At 34.1% G+C, this 20,708-nt stretch overlaps 1 protein-coding gene across 1 annotated transcript in view; it reads right to left on the bottom strand.

The window, feature by feature from the left end:
• MDGA2 (MAM domain containing glycosylphosphatidylinositol anchor 2) overlaps positions 1 to 20,708 on the bottom strand; it is an 811,488-nt gene that overhangs the window by 454,124 nt on the left and 336,656 nt on the right. The window contains exon 2 of the mRNA XM_081048257.1: positions 4,827 to 4,966. Coding sequence (XP_080904383.1) covers positions 4,827 to 4,966 — 140 coding nt within the window. The remainder of the gene's footprint in view (positions 1 to 4,826; positions 4,967 to 20,708) is intronic.

Below are 20,708 nucleotides of genomic sequence, written 5' to 3'. Positions count from 1 at the left end.
AGCATTCCCCTTAAGATCAGGAACAAGACCAGGAAGCTCACTTTCACCATTTTTATTCAACATCGTATTAGAAGTCCTAGGCACAGCAATCAGACAAGAAAATGAAATAAAGTGCATCCACATAGGAAAAGAAGAAGTAAAATTGTCATTATTTGCAGATGATATGATATTTTATATAAAGAAGCCCAAAGATTTCACCAAAAAGCTATTAGCACTGCTAAAAGAATTTAGTAAACTAGCAGGATATAAAATTAGTATTCATAAATTGGTTGCATTTTTATATATTCAGAACAAAATATGAGCAAGAGAAATTACGAAAACCATCCCATTTACAATTGCCTCAAAAAACATAAAATACTTAGGAATAAATTTATCCAGGGAAGTAAAAGACGTGTACTCAGAAAATTATAAGACATCAAAGAAAGAAATTAAAGAAGATACAAATAAACCAAAACAGAATGAACAAAACAGAAACAGTCTCAGAGACATAGAGGAAAAACTGAGGGTTGCTAGATGGGGGTTTGGTATAAGGGGGAGAGGGAGAAGATTAGAAAGCACAATCAGTAACCACAAGATTGCCATGGGGATACAAAAGTGAATTTGGGGAATGAAATCAATAATGTAAAGATTTTGTAGGGTATACGATGGACATTTGTCCCATTAGGGAGACCACCTCAGGGATGATGTAGATGCCTGATCACTGCACTGTACACCTGAAGCTGAAGCTGAACAATAATGAATGTCAACTACAATTATATATATACATAATATTATATATCACAATATATAATGAATGTCAATAATGAATGTCAACTACAATTATACATATACATATATATATGAGAAGTGGAGTTCAGCATTAGGAATAGAGACAGTGGAAATGTAATGGCTGTGTGCAATGTCAGAGGGGTAGTGGATGGGGGAGGTAGTGTGAGGGACATAAATGATAAATGTCTATTACATTGTTTTGTGCACGTGAAACAAATAAATAAATAAATAATATTTCAAACCTAAAAAAACAAACAAACAAAAAAAAACCACAAATAAATGGAAACATATAACATGCTTATGGATAGAAAGAATTAATATAGTTAAAATGTCCATACTACCCAAAGCAATCTATAGATTCAATGCAATCCCTATCAAAATAACAATGACATTTTTCACAGAACTAGTATAAATAATCCTAAAATGTATATGGAACCATAAAAGACCTCAAACAGCCACAACAATCCTGAGAAAGAAGAACAAAGCTGAAGGTATCATGCTACCAGATATCAAATTATACTACAAGTCTGTAGTAATCAAAACGGCATGGTACTGACATAAAAACAGACACATTGATCAATGAAACAGAAAAGAGAGCCCAGAAATAAATCCATGCTTATATGGTCACTTAATCTATGAAAAAGAAACAAGAATATACATTGGGGTAAAGACAGTCTATTCAATAAACGGTGCTGGGAAAACGTGACAGATACATGTAAAAAAATGAAACTGGACCACTTTCTTAGGCCATATACAAGAATAAACTCAAAATGGATTAAAGACTAAAGTGTAAGACCCTCAACCATAAAAATCCTAGAAGAAAATATAGGAAGTAAAGTCTCAGATATTATCCTCAGTAATATTTTTACTGATAAGTCTCATTGAGCAAAGGAAACAAATGAAAAAATAAACACATGGGACTACATCAAACCAAAAGTTTTTCACAGCAAAGGAAACCATCAACAAAACAAAAAAGACATCCTACTGAATGGGAAAAGATATTTGCCAATGATACATCTGATTAGGGGTTAATATCCAAAATTAAAAAAAAAAAAATCATACTCAACACCAGAAAAAGAAATCCAATTATTAATAAATGGGCAGAAGATCTCAATAGACATTTCTCCAAAGAGGACATATAAATGGCCATTAGACATATGAAAAGATGCTCAATGTCACTAATCATCAGAGAAATGCATGTACAAAACACAATGAGATACCACCTCACTGCTGTCAGAATAGTTATCATCAATAAATCAACAAACAACAAGTGCTGGCGCGGATGTGGAGAAATGGGAACCCTCATGCACTGTTAGTGGAATTGCAAATTGGTGCAGCAATTGGTGGAAAACAGTATGTAAGTCCTGAAAAAAGTAAAAAGTAATTACCATATGATGCAGCAATTCCACTCCTGGGTATTTATCCAAAGAAATCCAAAACACTAAGTTGGAAAAATATATACACCCCTATGTTTACTGCAGCACTATTCACAGTGGCCAAGATATGGAAACAACCAAAATGCCTTTCAGTAGACAAACGGATAAATAAATTGTGGTACATTTATACAACGGACTATTACTGTGCCATAAAAAAGAATAAAATCTTATACCATTTGCGACAACATGGATGGAGCTAGAAGGATATTATGCCAAGTGAAATAAGTCAGATTGAGAAAGACAATACTATATGATCTCACTTATACATCGAATCTAAAGAACAGAATAAAGAACAAACAAATCATAAATACACTCATAGATACAGAGAACAAACTGATGGTTGCCAGATGGGAGGGGTTTGGGGGATGGGTAAGAAAGGTGAAGGAATTAGAAAGTACGAATTTGTAGTTACAAAATAGTCACAGGGATGTACAAAATAATACTGAATGTCAACTATAACTAAATATATATATATATATAGATATGGTCATCGATGGTAAAGTATAGCATAGTGGATATAGCCAATGATATTGCAATAGCTATATACAGTGTCACATGGGTAGTAGACATGTTGGGGTTATCACTTTGCGAGGGGTGTAAATGTGTAATTATTATGTTGTTTTTGTACACCTGAAACTAATTTAAAAAAAATAATGATACTGAAACTATAATTTTTTCTTAAGATCAAAACACATTGAAATGTTTCCAAAAATGAAATCGCTTAGGTATAAATAAGGCAATAATCTACTCCTTTGTATCAGAACTTATTTTGGATTAGCCAGAGATCAAAGAATGCACTCCAGACTGTGACTCATGAAAAGAAAGATACGTGGAGAAAATAAGAAACATCTAATATTGAGGGAAGATAAGGATGGATATAGAGGGAGTAGAATAGCTGGAATGACTTATAACTAGAGCTAAGAAGCTGCATTTTTATGTAAAATTTGGAGTTCAGAAGGTGCAGAATTAGGCAAATTGAGTGTGAGAATAATGAGAGCATCAGTGAGTCTTCTTTTGCCATTAACTGCCTCCCATAAAGCAGGCTTCTTTTAGGTTTGTTTGGACTTTCTTGTTTTGATCCTAGAATTCTTATTCTATGTGTATAATTACAATCAACTCGTAACAACACTACATTTTCTTTGAGATATTCTTGAATTGATGCTGTTATTTTTTAATTTTAGCAAAATTGTTTTCACTGGACTGCATTGTTTTCTCCATAAATTTTAAAATAAAAATTATTTGCATATCAGCTTCTTTGTCTCTATCAAGTTTTAATAATTATTGCTTCAGTCCTTGTATGTTTAGCTTTGCAGTCATTATTTGTTCCTACCAAGTCTAATTGTATTAGGTCAAACTTTGTAGAACTCAATTTTATTAAGATGATTTTATTCTTTAATAATTTTTAGTTAATAGCAAATGCTGTACTTTGCAGTTTTAGACATTGTGAATTTTAATATTTTAATAATTGTTAATAATTATTTTTTTCTACATTACTTTCACTGTTTTCCATTTTACCAACAGAATTAGTTTTATAAAACACTTTACCACTTTAGTTTTAGATATAGTCTTATCTATCGATTTATTGCCTCCTTCTGTGAAGTCAACATGCTTATTTTTATTTTTCGTCAGGGCCAAAATAGTAGAGTGCAAACATCCTTGAGTATTAAGGGTTAAAAAAGGCAGAGGCAAAACACAAGGTTAAAAAAATGGGTTCATGAAATTTCCACATTGCTGTTTACTTTCCCCTATGTAGTTGTGCTAGCTGGATTTTTTTTTGTGTGTTTTTTGTTTGTTTGTTTGTTTGTTTCTGTAAGAAATATTTAAAATATGTAACTTTGTCTACTAAATGAGACTTTTCTGTCATAGTGTTTGTGTTGATTACTAATGTCTATTTTGAAATAGGTTAAATTATATGACACTAAGAACTGGTAAATAATAAGTAAAACATCTTGAATATTTTGTATCCGAGTTAAATTTTTACATTATAGATACTGAGCCTAACTGTATTATATCTAACCCTGTTATTCCTACAAGCTTTTTTTTTTCTTTTTTTTGCTCGTTGTTTAATTTTAGTGCCCTTTGAAAGTCTCAATCTCTGTTCCTGCACTAAATTAATTTATGAAAGCTGTGGTGGATGATTATTCTGAGAGTCTGAATATACACAGCATCCACAAACATTTGTTTTGCAAAGTTTTTTATGAATATAATGACTAGGTGTAAGCAAAGAATACGTGACCTGGTGTGTCGCATTCTTCAGAACAAATGCTTCCTCGGCCATAATTATGTCATCATGAAATCATGTTCCACGTCCTAAAATAAACTCATTGCCATATAAATTATCTTCTTGAGATATTTTTGTAGTTGTCTTTTTAACAGCTTCCTCCTTAGAAGTGTCTTCCAAATTTCTCACAATACCAAAACAAAAATTTCTTTTTTTGTGTTATCTGCATGAAAGCTTCAAGCTTGAATGTTCAGCAACCACCACCCTTATGCTGCATTACACACACGTACTTGCATTTTACACACGCACACATTTTTTTTAGCTGAGTCTTGTAAAATATACACTTTTAACTTCCAAGAAAGCTCAGAGAGTTTTCTCCAATGTCACGGTTCGGGACTCACCTGTGGACGTGGATGTCCAGTGACCAGGCAGGTCAATTCTAGGGTTTCTCCCTCGCGTATGGTGTAGACTCTTTCGGAGTAGCGTTCTTCCTCAATGTTACAGGCCAAGCCTGAATGCACAATACGAACCGTCGGAGGCGCTGTTGAGACAGGAAGAAAGACAAGATACATAAAAAGATAAGTAAACTATCTTTCCATGAATCATCTTCTTTGTAAGAGTAATTCTTGTTAGACTTTACCATAGATCCATCTGTCTGAACACTTTGAAAATCCTCAAGGGATTAAGGATTTTGCTGGACAGAAAGCTTCGAATTTATCTAACTGTCACCAACATATTCTGAAAATGGCAACGGGGAACAGGGTAGTGAGAGAAAACTGGTGACTCAGAAAATCACCATCGTCACAAAACCACGTGACAAAATTTGATTGCTAAAACGTGAGAGGTCCCTTCCTTTCTGAAATACAAATCTTAATGAAGGAAGTTGTCCAAAAACTAGGTAGTGCAAAAGAAAGAAGACCATTGGTAATATGGAAAAAGGAATTCGAATTGAAGATACTGGCATTTTTCTATTAACTTTATAAGCCCTGTGGTGCACATAGGAAGCTAAGGCGAGACAAGATTTGATGATCAGGAATTGAACACAAATTTACTTTTCAATATTTATAGACTCTTGTATTGATATGAGCAAAAGATGATCACTAAATTAAACCACTGAAGAAGTCAATAAATCAGATTCCTAAATATAAAATTCTGATTTAAGAGAGATTTAGGTCTTATAAAGCTGACCAATATATATAATTTTCTCCTAATTCAGTGCCACACAAGCCAATAAAATTTGACTAGCTCTCATTGATTCACATATCACTGGAAACCCACTATATGCAAAATCTCTTTCGGTTTTGACAAACTTAAATAATAAAATATGCTTCCTGTCATCAAGGAGATTACCATCAGTAACCAGCTTCTAATTGGAGATCATGACCATTTGTGGATTCAGTATTTTTGTTTGTAATACATTTGGGAGTGGAGGAGAAAAAGTTATATTAATTAAAGGCAAGTGGAAAGGATATATATATATATATATATATATATATATATATATATATATATATACTTAAAGAACAGTAGTTGCTTAAAAATTAATGCAGGCATATTTGGAATTGTTTATCTAACTTTAAAAGGTCCACAAATACTATAGAATTTGAAGATAAATTTGGTGATTCTATGGAGGAAATAAAATGATTATAAGTCCAACTTATATAAAATCTGTGCTCTGAAAGTTAGAAAAAAGTTTTTAATATCTAATACTTTGTTTTATATAACACAAATGTATAGAACACTCAAAAAGTTTACTCATAGAAAAGGGAATATTTTATTATCCACTATTTCAAAGAGAAACTGATGATAGTATAGCCTACTTATGGGTAATAAAACAACTGCTTATTTCAGTTTCTTTCTGGATAACCAAGTGGAGTCCTGTTCTTCAACCTTCAAATTCAGGATTCTACTCTCTCCAACACCCAGGATCAGATGACATGTAAAATTTCCAACAGGAGGATAAAAATGAAGAGGATTTTTAGAAGAGTAGTTTTTATATTCAGTACGTACAATAAACTCTCCAGGAGTTTATTTGTTTAAAATACAGATTTAGAGGTATACACAGAGACCTGTTAGGTGTGCAGAAAACCCCAAGAATCGGCATTTTTAACAAACATTGCAGATAATGACATAACTGCTACTTATGCCAGATTATTAGAAATAATTTTCTGGGTCTTATAACTATTTGTTGACTAAAGGAAAATACTTCAAGGGATAAAATAGCCTTTGTTTCTAATTTTTCAAGTAGCTTAACTTCATGCATCATTTTCCTGGTTTGAATAATTAAATGATGCCTAAACAAATCAAATGAATTATTTGGTCTATAAAACCAATTTATCAAAATTTTCTACCATGTCTTTGGACTCTGTCTAGACATTGTAATAATTTTCTTAGTAGTATGACATTAGAAATCTTTATCTGTACTGTTTTTCTGGGTGTTCTGATATATCTCACACTGTTTCCAACAAATCATTTCCTACAGTGATCAAATTTAAACTTCAATTTAGACAACACTAGAGATTTATTTATTTTTAAACACTGGTCTTATACAACTGTATCCCTATTACAGAGGTCAACAAATTGATGCCAATCAATAAACACTTCCAAAGCACAAATAGAAAAATATAGATTCATTACCTTGAAACATATTTCTGTGCCAATTTTAGCTTAATAAGTAATAGTCCACATGTTTATTAATACATCTAATTATACAGTAACATGACATCTTTCCAAACTAATTTACACTTGTTATTTTTGTTTTAAGTTCAAGTCAATGAATAGTATTGCTATTTTTAACATATATCTTTCCAAAGCATCATTATGCAAATAAGTAGGTTTATTTAAAACATGTAAATTATACAGTCAGCACATTGTGTTCATTTACAAGGGTTAATTTTCTACTACTGTCTTCTATATTCCAACACATTCTTGGAAATACTGTAATTGTCATGAACCTACCGCCTATTTTATTGGAGGGTAGACAATTTTATCATAGTATAAATGTTGAAGATGCATTCCTAGTATGCATTAAAATATATGCTCGGTACTTCAGGTTGGAGGATGGGTAAAAACAGTCAAAGGGATTAAGAAGTATAAACTGCCAACTATAAAAATAGTCAAGGGTTTATAAAGTACAGCATAGGGTATATAGTGAATAATATTGTAATAACTATGTATGGTACCAGATGGGTACTGGACTCACTGGGGTAATCACTTCTCAAGATATATAAATGTCTACTCACTAGGTTGTACATCTTTAACAATTGTATGTCAACTATAACTAAAAAATAAATAATTTAAAAATCATACACACACACACACACACACACACACACACAGAGTACTTCAGCTGCTCAATGGTAACATGAACATTTTGGAAGCTTCCATCAATGTTTTTGGTGTGCAGAAAGCTCAACTTAATGGGTGTAGAGCTCATCTAGGTCAATGCTCTTATTCCCAAATTAGAGAAGTAAAGTCTGAGGACATTGAGGGGAAGAAGGGTTTGCCACCCAAAAATAGGCCTTTTGGGATTTTGATTATTTTAAGCTGGTTATTTTTAAGAAACAAAGATTCAGAAAGAACATTTGACTTCCTCCTAACTGTCTAAAGGAATTTAGACAGAGGACTTGCTGCAGGAAGGGAGCTATCATCACAGATAACTGTGGTTTAATAAGAACTACTAAGTGTGACAGACAGAGAGAGGAACCGACCAAGGCCCATTTGTTCAAAGTCCTCTCTGTATCTCCATTGTTAAAGATGGCCCAGCAAACATTTATAAACATTTATGACTAAACGTTTGCTTTCCCATCCCCATGGGAATGGCAGTCCTGCCCTCTGAAGTCCTAAACCACAACCCCCATTTCTCCTTAGCACAAGATGGCACATAAATCTTAACTCCAGCCCTGTACTCAGTTCTCGTATCCTTACAGAACCCCCATGTGTACATACATAACAAATTTGGTCCTGTTCACCTGTTAATCGGTCTCCTATTAATTTGATTATTAATCCAGCCAGAAAAACTTAGAAAGGTAGGAGGGTAAGTAATTTTTCTGCCCCCACAACATCAATTGATCAGGCTACAGATCTGCAGCTAGGACCAGAATCAGTGGCCCTTTGTTCTCTTCAGCTCCTCATGCTATTAAAACTATGTCTGACCTAGTTAAATTAGGGTTCAAAATAACTCCCCGACTAGACCTAGACTAGCCTATGGAAATAATAAAAGATTGAGAAATTCTTCACGAAATAGAGCACCATAACGAGATCAACAATAGAAATAGTATAGTTGCTATAAATTTAACCAACATAACATCATCCCAATTCCCCATCCTGTCTCCAGCCCCCCCCCAAATCCATGAAATCTTACAACTGCCAAAATTATATTTTGAAATTTCTATTTTCATCATGTGTTTTTCCTGCTTTACAATCTATAATGTCTCCCAATGACATTTCATAGAGTCCTAATCCCATGGCATTTAGGTGCTCTGTAAAGGGTCCTCCCACTATTCAACCCAAAACCCCACTTTCCTGTAGCATCAATCCAATATCAGTGGGAAGGTAAAGAGCACTGAAATTTTAAGAGCCTTTGCTCATGATGCTCCCTCACCTCTAATTACCAGACTAATATATGGAACAATGTTCCTGATACTTTCTTGAATTACCTAGCAATCATTGTCCTTGCTTTTCTCCAGGAGACATGTGTTGCCCAGTGACTCTCCTTTTCTAACTTGGTGTTAAGTTAGTTCCTCGTTACCAGGAGGGGCATCATTTTAGGCATCTGTCCCATACCACATAATTCAGAGCACAGAGGAAGCATTTAGTAATAATTTATTTTAGCAAATATCATTAAAATGACACCAACCTCCTATGATGGCAAAACATCAACTACTATGGCACTGAATTTACTTACTTTAAATGGAAATGCTATTTGCAATACGATAGCTGAAGCAAGACATAGTGTATCCTCTGCCTCGTGGAAAAAAGCCTCAATTCATCATCCTGAAATTGGACTAAGGGTTATGATCCCCACTGTCCTGTAGAGTCAGCAATAAATTAAAATGTTAAAATATTGCATGAGACTCATATCCATCCAAATCTGCTTGCAGTAAACCAAATCCTGTTACATAAATTCTTTCCTAACCCTAATCGCATCAACTCCCTTAATTTAAGTAAGCTGGCTTTGGGTTCAAGAGTTCAGCCTAAAAGGGCAAAAGAGAAACATTCTTTTATCTTGTTAGAGGACACTTTTGAAAGTTAAACCAAATTCTCTCTGTATTCTGTTGGAGAAAGAACACAAATAAATTATTCTCTAATGGCAACAACCAGAAACGTTTTCAGTTTTCCGTCTTATGTACAGACTTTCAAGCATATATTTATTGAGCAACTGCTATAGATCAGACACGAGATTATGTGCAGGGGATGTGAAGATCAATGCTATGAACTGTGCCCTCTAGGAGCTTATAGCCTACTGGGTCTGTCCAACTTATTAAAAGCAAAGACAAACAAATAAACAAACAAACAAAAAACAAAGCTGAACAGGATAGGTACTCTAACAGAAAAATGTAAAAAGCACTATAAAAGGACAAAGCAGAACATGACTGTGGTGACAGAGCCCCAGAAAGCAGTTTCCAGGCTCTCAGCCTCACGTGGAAAGGTGCTGGCTCAGGTAGTAAATGGCCATCAACTGTGATTGGATGGCCATCAGCTGTGGCTAGCTGGCCGTCAGCTGTAACCCGTAAGCCACTGGCCATTAATATAACTGCTGTGGCTACACTAGCAGAAAATGGGGGCTAGCAAGAGCGGATTGCAGAGAGGCGGATGCCGCCGGTGAGAATATAGTGATATGACTCCCCTACTTATGGTTCCGTGGGTGTTCCTTTTTGGCCTCACCGTGTCCTGCGTTCTTATGTGGGGAGCAGGACCAGAGACCCCGCCTGACACCCTGCTCGACAATGACTAAATCTGCTCGGGGGGTTCCAACAGGTTTCATAAACTCAGTGACATTTAATCTCGCTTGGAAAAATGCATGTGATGGGAACCAAAGAGGAAGGACATTGCAGAGAGAGGAAATAGTGTGTGGAAAGGCCAGTCCGTAAGTGACTGACTGCAGTGTTATTTGGGAAGTAACTATATTACAATGAGGTCCATGTAGTTTCAAGTTTACTCCAAACCTTCACACTGGTACCACTCTCTCAACTTGCCATTATGTCTCCAGACATAGGAGAGACACTGTATAGTCCTAGGAAATGAGGAATGGAAATGAGGGGAGAGACCTACCTCAGACATCTCGTTAGAGAAGACTCAGCGATTAACTGAATGTGGGAATGAGGGATGAGGTGAGATGACACTTAAATTTATACTTTAACTAGGTTAACTAGGCAAAAGAAGATGATTTTTAAATAAAAGATATTCTCTTAATTACGATGGACCCCAAATTACCCTCACGTGGGAGAGGCTTGAATGAGGGTCTCTGAGACCAAATTATGGGGGTCTTTGTGAGAGTGAGGATGTAGATGAAAAATGTTTTTGAAGAAGAAGCTTTCTCTGGTCACAGGCACTGTTCCTGAAGGACATACAATTATTTGCCGGTAATAGGTTTTGTATCAAGAGTTTTCTCTCCTCTAAGAACCATAAGAGCGAGCTGTGGACTTTGGTAAATCCCTCAAGTATCTGATTCAACTATTCTCTGGAAATGTAAGTTGCTAGTAAAATTTTGCCACTCTTCTGCAGTAGGTCAAAGTAACTTATGTTCTTGATGCGGGTCACAGATCTCCTAGGATAGTGTGGAGAGATGGATTGTCACTGGACCTTTCTTAGAAGCCCGGTGACAAGATCAGTAAACCACGTGGCACCAGTATCCCTCACGCACTATAGATTCTGTGGAGAGAGAGACAGAGAAACAGAAACAGAGATAGATGACTTCTCGCATCTTACTGCTCTCCTGTGGCCAAAAAGAGATAATAGAGTTGGTATTGTTACTTAACACCATTCTCTTAGAAGTCATTCAGTTTTGGTTGTGAAGCAAACAAAAGCAATCACATTTCCTTCCATTTTGCTATTGGTTTAAGTGATTATATGCTTTCAGAAAACATTTTTCAGTTTTCAACATCTTACATTAAGCTTATTGGCATTGCCAATAATTAGTTTCTTCTGCTTATTTCACAACTTTTACTATAGCACCTGTGCATAGTACTTCTTATTTTCTCTCTTTCCTACCTGAGTTACTAGTTTAATATATGGTGTGAGTCTTCTCCCTGCCTTTTTTTTCACAATGATCTCCCAGTTTGACTTTTAAATTAAGTACTGCGTCTAAAGGTCTTGTCCATAATTATCCCTCTAGTTGTTGACAACTCCTTTGCCTAATATGGCTCCCTGGGCCCATTACAGTTCATATTGTAATATCACAACTCAGATAGGGAAGAGGAGATGATGATGATTTGAAAGAGAAGATACAGAATTCTGTTTTAGGTGCTGACAGGGATCTGACCGACAATTGGCAAGTTGTTGCTGGCCATAAACATTTCGAGCTTTTAAATGGCAGTTGATAGTTGACAGAAGTAGAATTGACAAAAATCTCTAACAAAACAGAGGAGTTAGAGCATAGAATGAGAAATTAGGAAGATAATCACATAACCAAGAAGAATATGAATTATTAATACGGAGAGGCCAAGCAAGGAATCATGCTTAGTATGATTATTAAGCCAGGCAGGTAGAGGGAAGACAAAAAAAAGATGGTGCTTGAAAAGTTACACGAAGCATGGTGAAATGTCTAAAAATGTCACTTATTACAGAGTTGTCAGGAGGAGCACAGGCAAAAAGATCATTCCCTTTGACAGTTAGGAAGGCAGTGGTGAATTTTAAGTGAGATGGCTGCAGAGCATGGGGTCAAGACTGAATGAGGGGAGGTTTGATTGAAAGGGAAAAAAGGCTTAATAAGCCGAATCAAGATTAGGGCAAAAAGTGAAACTGCTATTGAGGATTACCAATATGTAAAGAGAAATAGTAAGTATAAAACTGAATATTCTAGTGATATTATACCAGCATCGCAGGATTGCAAAGAATTTACATTATAAGAAACAAACCATGTTTGTATTTCCAACTTAACTAAATTTTGCCCATATTGTACTATTTCTCTAGTATCCTTCATGATTCTTTTAAAATTAACCTCCCCAAATTCCACTTTCTTTCTATTCTTTCCTTTTTTTCTTTCTGCTAGTTTATAGTTTACTATTTTACAAGTTTACCTTTGTCAGTTTATGTACCACCTATGCAGCTCTCTCTCAAAACTGTCTGATCTCTTCTGTAAAAAAAGTTAATGGAGATAAATCTCAGAGTATATAAGTATGCTTAATCTCTCCCCTATTAAAAAATGGAGACCTATGTCTTCCCATCAACAGGCCTAGTCTTACCTTTCCTTTATAGTCTAGTGATTAGGAATAATGGTACACACTCTAAGCCATACTTCTCCTGCTTTGTAATCCTCAATCCACAGCAGTCAGGTTTCTGCCCTATCATTTATATATGTATATGCATATGTAATTAACACACACACACACATATATACATATATTATATATGTGTGTGTATTATATATGTGTGTATATTAATTAAAGATTATTAGGGTGACAATTGTTAGCAAAGTTACATGGATTTCAGGTGTACAATTCTGTAATACATCATCTGTATATCACATTGTGTGTTCACCACCCAGAGTCAGTTCTCCTTTCATCACCACATATTTGACCCCGTTTACCCTCTAAAAAATAATAATAAGGCAGGATAATAGAAGATCACTTTGGTTAGCTATTAATTTTTTGTCATTATTTTGATCTACCTCTCCTTCAGTCTTAGTTTAAGTGCCTTTGCTTCCATATAACTATAAAGATCTTTTAAAATTATACACTTATTCTACACTTCAGAACAATATAAACTATACAGCTGACCCTCAAGCAACATGGGTTTAAATGGTGAGAATTCACCTTCATTTTTTTAAATAAAGTCAGTGCTTCACATCTGCGGGTTTTACATCCAGAGATTGATTTAGGATTGAAAACAGTATTTTTGCATTCCCAGCTGCAGATTCCCAACCTTGGATGGAAAATATTGTTTTCAATCCCCGATTGGTTGAATCTACAGATAAGGGTCTACTACAGTTAAGTTTTTGGGGAGTCAACTTATACTTAGATTTTGGGCTGTGTGGGGTTCAGCTCCCCTAGCCCTGTTGTTCAAGGGTGAACTATATTACATCCTACTATTACACTCACAACAACCATGAAACATCAACACATTTCCAAGCATGCACATAAGCTAAATATTCAATTTGTATGTCTTTCAGAAAATTCCAACAATTTCCTTAAAAATAAAAATCAGTTAAAATCCTTCTATCATTGTCATTTTAATCCCAAATAGGATAATACTGTAATATATAAACAACATACAGATTATTTTAAATCAGCTTTCAGCTCATTTGAGTTGTTTGCTTCCATTGGTTATTTTAAATTAACAACACTTTCAACATTAGTGTAAAGTTATCTCCCTGCTCCTTCTCTCTCCAAACCCTAGATTTGGTTACCACTGTATTTCTGTCCACTGGAGAGAAATAGTTTTGTTATATTTAATTTGATGAGCTATAAAATGAAAATACTAAGATCCTATTGATTACTCTGGATTTAATCAAAAGCAGATCATATCTACCTCATATGACTTTGCTGAAAAGCTCTGAATATGAAAGGTTTTGAATATTTTGTATTATTTCCTCAGTACACGTTGAACGGCATTGTTATAAATTAATTGAGCCACCTTGAGAGATTCACCAAAGCCCAAAGTAAGGTAAGAAAATTAAACCATGAAGCCACTGGTTTTAGAAAGCAGCTATTACCATTTCCTAATAACTGAAGTTAATGTCATCTTTTTAGGTTAGTGTTAACCAACAATTTAAAGCAAATAATACAATTTAAATTTTAATCTTAAAACAATAATGAAAGCTATATATATATATATATATATATATATATATATATATATATATATATATTTTTTTTTTTTTGTAGAAGAACTGCCTATAATGTCATCTTTTAACACTTGACAATCAAGGTACTAACTTCACGGAAAATTGAATATATACAGCAAAATATTAATCTGAATTTTCTCCCATAAAGTGACATCTGTCCTATTTTTCTTAACTGAAACACGATAAAATTTTTAAATTATATTACATGAAGGTTTCCACATTTGTACCTTCAGATTTCATTAGAATACCTTTCTTTGTTTTCTTCTACAAGCACAACCTAATAATATCTAAGGCTAAAACTTCAAAGATCCTTCCTTGTATGTTACATAGATTTAAAAAAAAATTACAAGTTTCACTGAATCTAAAGTTCTTACCATTGTTTTCAAATATAGCATTTGACAATCTGTGACATGTGTACCAGAGAGGAACCATGGGCCACCAAGTCTGACACACCACCTATGTCCACTGGTCATCTATGTCCCCTGCCTCTCTACTTGGATGTTCCCAACCCTAGCCCCTCACTGTGACCTACACAGTATTTCACAGCAGAAATATTTGACCTATTCCAAGGAAATATTTGAAAGTCCATCAAATATTTTAGTAATCTCATATTTTGTTCACAAAAGACTTGTGTGAACAAAGCTGGGTACCCCAACTTGAAGGAACAGATTGGGAACTGTGCTCTCCCCTTCTTGGGTAGAAAGATAGTATTCTATACATTAGTTCCTGGTTTTCTGTTGAATCCTATGCCATGTCTTGAATTGCCTCCAACTAAAGGTTGAAATCATGTCTCCATTTAACGAGTAAATTTTAGCGGGAAAAAAAATTAATCCAGAAATTTTGGAGGCTAAGCCATAAATTAGCAATGGACAGGGGATAAAAAGCTGAGGTAGACACAGTCTTTCTTTTAGTACCATTCTTTATGGGCTTTGAGTCACAGAGGAAGCAAAGTAAAGGAGACAGAGAAACAACTCCAACATCACCAAGAGGGGGACGACATTTCATCTTTAAAACCTTTGATTAAGTCTTCCTCCTCCTCTAAAATCAAAGTTGTGAAATGGCTTCCTTTTAATAATGTCAGAAGCCATATATTACGTGGTCAGTGAAGTCTCCAAGGTTTTTTGAACCAAATCTCCTTGCTTCTTATTAACTATCATCGCCATCTGACAAGATCAGGTACTAATTACATCATTTTTTAAACCCCTCTGGACTGAATGCATTCTTAAATGTACTTATCCTTCTCTAAAATTAAGAGCTTTTCAACTTCCTTGGATAGAATTACAAAGCCCCAGCAAATACTAACTAATATGAAATTAGTCTCATCATTGTGCTATAACTTTAATCACAAATTGGATATTTCGAGAGAGCCATTATTTCTTCCACTCTAGCTCATCAAGAAAACAAATGAGATTTACTGCAGAATATGCCAAAAATGAATACTTCAATTGGCTTCTCCAACAGTAGCAATGGCAGGCGGAGAATTTTGAGGATCTGACCTGCCAACTGCCCCATTATCTCTCTCCATTGAGAAATCACTGCCAATGCCTGGGACTAGCCCCAAGAAAGTCAAGTTCTTCAGCATGTTATAAAAATGCCTTTTAGATCCAAGAATAGAGGAACCAATGTGATAGAGACAGAAACTTAAAGGCCACTTCTGAACCCGACAGAAGAGCAATTAAGGAAAAGCAAGAATGATTCAGACATACCAGGGCAAAACTCATGGACTGAGATTTAGCAAATGCCAGGCACCTGTCCATGTACGTTATTTTGACAATCTCAAGTTCTCTCCAAAACCCTCTAAAGTATATTTTTAATTTCCATTTGAAAACATGCTATACCCCCAGTGAAGGTTAGTAGTGAATTGTCAAAGTTTAGTTTTAAGTGCAGTTTTGTCTTATATTAGGAACAAGCTTTTGTGATAGATATATATATATATATATATATATATATATATATATATATATATATATATATCACAAAAATATATAATAAAAAATAATATGTATATATAATAAAAAAATAATATGTATATATAATATCAATATAATATGTTAAATAAATTTATTATATATAAACAAAAATAGTTTTTCCCTTTGGGTATGCTATATCCCCATTTTTAAAAGGTCAGACATCCCTTTATGTCTTTGGAATTTAGGGGGAAATAATAAAATACAGAAAGAGAGTTACCATTTATTATGTATATTCTGAAAGGCAAAAACAAATATTTTTGTTAAATTACTTGATGCCATAAGAGTTCAAAGTAAAACTATTTGTCTAAATAATGCAATGTGAAACAAGCTATTATTAGAAAATATTATTCAATTTTTATTTTTTTTTAAATATTGGGCTCTGATAATTTCCAAGAAGTATATACAGGAACTGAAAAACTGCCAAAAATTGCTGCTCAATTGGAAATGAGGTTTTGAAATTGGTCCTGTGAGGATCTCAGAGGTTCACCTCTGTGGCATTCTGGCCTGGCATTCTCCAGGAGGGCGCTTAGATGTGCCATCTCCCAGGTCACCCATTAACTCAGGTCCCAGAGGCTGGACTTCCCACTTTCCTTCTCCTCAATCACTTGTACTACCTTAGTTGGCCATAGAACAAGACTTTGCTTTCAATTTTAAACATTTTCCACTTTCTCTTAAATAAATTCATAAATAGCCTTTCTAAAAATTACTGAGATTGTTGTTAATAACGTTAAGGCTTGTTAACATAACAAACAATATGGGAAATTTACAGCGTCACAAAATCTTAAGGGTAGTAACAAGTCAAATGGGTGACCTGTAATACTTTACAAGTGCACACAATTTTTCTATTTAATTTTATATCCTTAACCTATGTTCTATTTTACAAACTTCTAATTAATGGCATTGCCTTGAATTTTTTGAGCAAATAAAGAAATACATAAAATAATAAATAATTATTTGTAGCCATAGCCCCTTGATGTTAAATATAAAATCGTCATGCTGAAATTCTCACACCACCATTCACCTAACTTTAATTTTACATGCCATGCTGGAATTTTTCTCATTTTGCCCTGAAGAATTGATGAGATCATGTCTGTCAGATGCTAGATCAAATCAGTTATTCAGACTTTAATTGGTCCAGATTATAACACAGCTGGGTCAGTGCCTTTCAAAATCTACTTCCAAAAACAAGTGGTCTACAAATATATTCGATGATGTTCAACATAAATAATTTTTAAAGAAATGTGAACTACTAAAGTATCTGGTTTTGCCTAAGATGTTTGCAAAGATAAAAAATAAACAAATAAAACCTATTGTTGTAGTACGTGTGAGGCAATATATACCTCCATATTTGTTGGATGGGAACCTACAGGTTTTATAGGGAAGCAGTTTGTAGATCCAAATGTGAAATACAGATAACTTGTGAGCCATTTCTTCTGAAAATGACCATAAAGAGACAAATTGCTACAAGATGCACAAATATCTCCACCATAGTATTTACAATAGGAAAACTACAAACAACAGCATATATGGAAAACAAATAAGTTATTAAACATGGTTATGTAGCTCCAAATTTATTGACATGTAAAACCATTGGTGTCATTTGATTTTTAAAAATAAGGTTTGAGAAGAGTGGATCAGATAGAGATTGAGTAAGCACTGTGGTTCTGAGAAAGGGTTCTGAATCCAGGTACCTAGATTCAAATTCCCATTCTGACATTAACTGTGTGAACTTGGGCAAACAATATGACCTTTCTGTGCTCTGCATCTGTAAAACTGATTAATAATCAAACCTCTTTGGAAGGATTTAGTAATGATGCGATGATTAATGCTCATTGGAATAATGTCCAGTCCCATCGTGAGCTGGCAGCAAATGCAACCCATTAATATTTTCAAATATCTGTGTAAATTTTGCAGTGTACTAATTGTATTTACACAGAAGAAGGTCTCCATAAAGATGTTCTCTGATTTTTTTTCTAAAAGACAATTTAGAGATAATCACACAAGAAGGAAAAGGTTCATATCTTTAAAATAGTTCAATTTTTTTAAATAACTGGTAAAATTATAAAACAACAAGTATCAAGCAATAAAGTACTGGATTAACAAATGGTGAAACATCCATAAATAGATCACTACCAATATAAAATGATACAAATCTATGCTTACTTATATGGAAGAAATTCATAATATATTGCTAAGAATAATGTGTATGTTATGACCCCGTTTGCGTACGATGCACACTGTTTGCCTAGAGACATGTCTAGAAGGATCTCAGGGCAGTGAATTTCCAGATAGCTTTGCTTTTTTTTTCTTATCATGGTCTGTATTTTCCATTTTTTATACAATAAATACTTCCCCTTCGCACCCAGAACTAATAAAATGCTCTTATATCTTTGGAGCCATGATCTACCTCTCTGTCTATAATCCTTTCTTTACTTCCACTTCACAGTTGCACTAATTATCTTAATCTCAATGGATAAAAGAAACACTTGTCTGTCTGGACCCACCAGGTGTTTCCCCAAATAATTCAAGCAATTTAAAAAAATTGATTTAGAATCTTCTGACTTTTCTTAAATTATAGTGCACTGCCAAGTTTGTTTGACATATAACCACCACCTCTGTTTGCAATTTTGAAGAAGTTTAATTTTTTTCACCTATTGTGTAACTCTAAATGACTATTTTTGCAACATCTCATGTGGTATTGAAATCTGGTATCATTATTGGAGAATGACAAGTATATCTTTTCATCTCCAAGATGATTTCTGCTCTTCCTGCTCCCAAACTCTCAATAGCCTCTGGCATTCATCCAAAATCATTTTAACTTTTTTTTTCCATTTCATTTGTATAGAAAATAAGATAATACATAAATAACAAGTGAATGACCAAGCTCATAATGGTTCAGGGCACCTGCTCTGTCAACTTCCCCAGAACCTCTGCAATGAATCATTGCATTCATTCATGTATCATCTTACCTCCACTTTTACAGGCCAAGATGATCATTCATGTATCATCTTACCTCCACTTTTACAGGCCAACTTTCTCAGTGATCTATCTCACAAACCCCAATGTTACAATTTTACATTATCAATACAGTTTCAATCAATGACTAAAACAGTCAAAATTTCCAACAAAGAAGAATGAAATTTATTTTTTCAATAGTAATTTTCTGGTACAAGTAATTTTCTCCCATATCTGCTTAATATTATTGGTAAATAATGAAGAAATAAAAAAAATAATGAAGAAATATCTTTCTCTCATGAAAAAGTCTCTAATGATAAAAGATGTGAATGTTTCTAATGTTGCTAAAGTATTGAGTTTGGAATTGGATTTCCTGGGTTGGAGATATTAACATATAATCATAGATATCTTACTTTCCTCATGTATAAAATGAGAATGATACAACTTTCCACTTGGTAGAATTTTAGCAATCAAATTGAATATAGCATATCTAGGGTTTACCACAGCACTTAAGCATTCAAAATTTCAGTTTTTGTTGGCAGTCTGAAATCTCCATGTATGAAGCAAACTTTGGAAGAATAACATTATTGCTGATTAATAAAATTATTACATTTTCTTCCCAATAATTTACATGAAACAAACAGATCAAACTAGAAGCAAAGAACATTTATAAAAATGACACTAACTTTATATAAACTTTACATAATGAAATTACCAAATTTGTCAACAAATCTAAAGTTCTCTTTGAGTCCAGATGATCAAACAAATTAAAATTGTTGTTTAAGGGGCGGCCAGATGGCTCAGTTGATTAGAGCACAAGTTCTCAACAACAAGGTTGCTGGTTCAATTCCCACATGGGACGGTGGGCTGCGCCCCCTGCAACTAGATTGAAAATGGCGACTGGACTTGGAGCTGAGCTGCGCCCTCCACAACTAGATTGAAGGACAATGACTTGAATTGGAGCTGATGGGTCCTGGAGAAACACACTGTCCCCTAAATACCCCAATAATTTATTATTTTTTTAAATTGTTGCTTAAAATTTCAACTGAAATTGGTGCTTTTAAAAAAATATGGAAAATAACTTTAACAAGGTAAATACTATTTCATTTACTTAATATCACAAACCATTTTTAAATAAATAAAAATAAGGAAACACCTAATGAATAACAAGTAGGTTTACTACTTCAACAGAGAAGTAATTCAGAAGGCTTTTGTCTAATTAATCACTATAATCGGCATTCTTAGAAGTAGCATTTTAATACTCAGAGTGCAAAGCATGCATATTCTTCCCTACCATAATCTCAAAAGGAGCCAAACGTTAGTTGAAAATGTAAAGATGTAGCTAAACAAAC

The sequence above is a fragment of the Rhinolophus hipposideros genome (assembly GCF_964194185.1).
Source record: "Rhinolophus hipposideros genome assembly, chromosome: 5".
Classification (NCBI taxonomy): Eukaryota; Metazoa; Chordata; class Mammalia; order Chiroptera; family Rhinolophidae; genus Rhinolophus; species Rhinolophus hipposideros.
The sequence above is the reverse complement of the archived record's forward strand: the minus strand, read 5'-3'. Positions and strand labels throughout refer to the sequence as shown.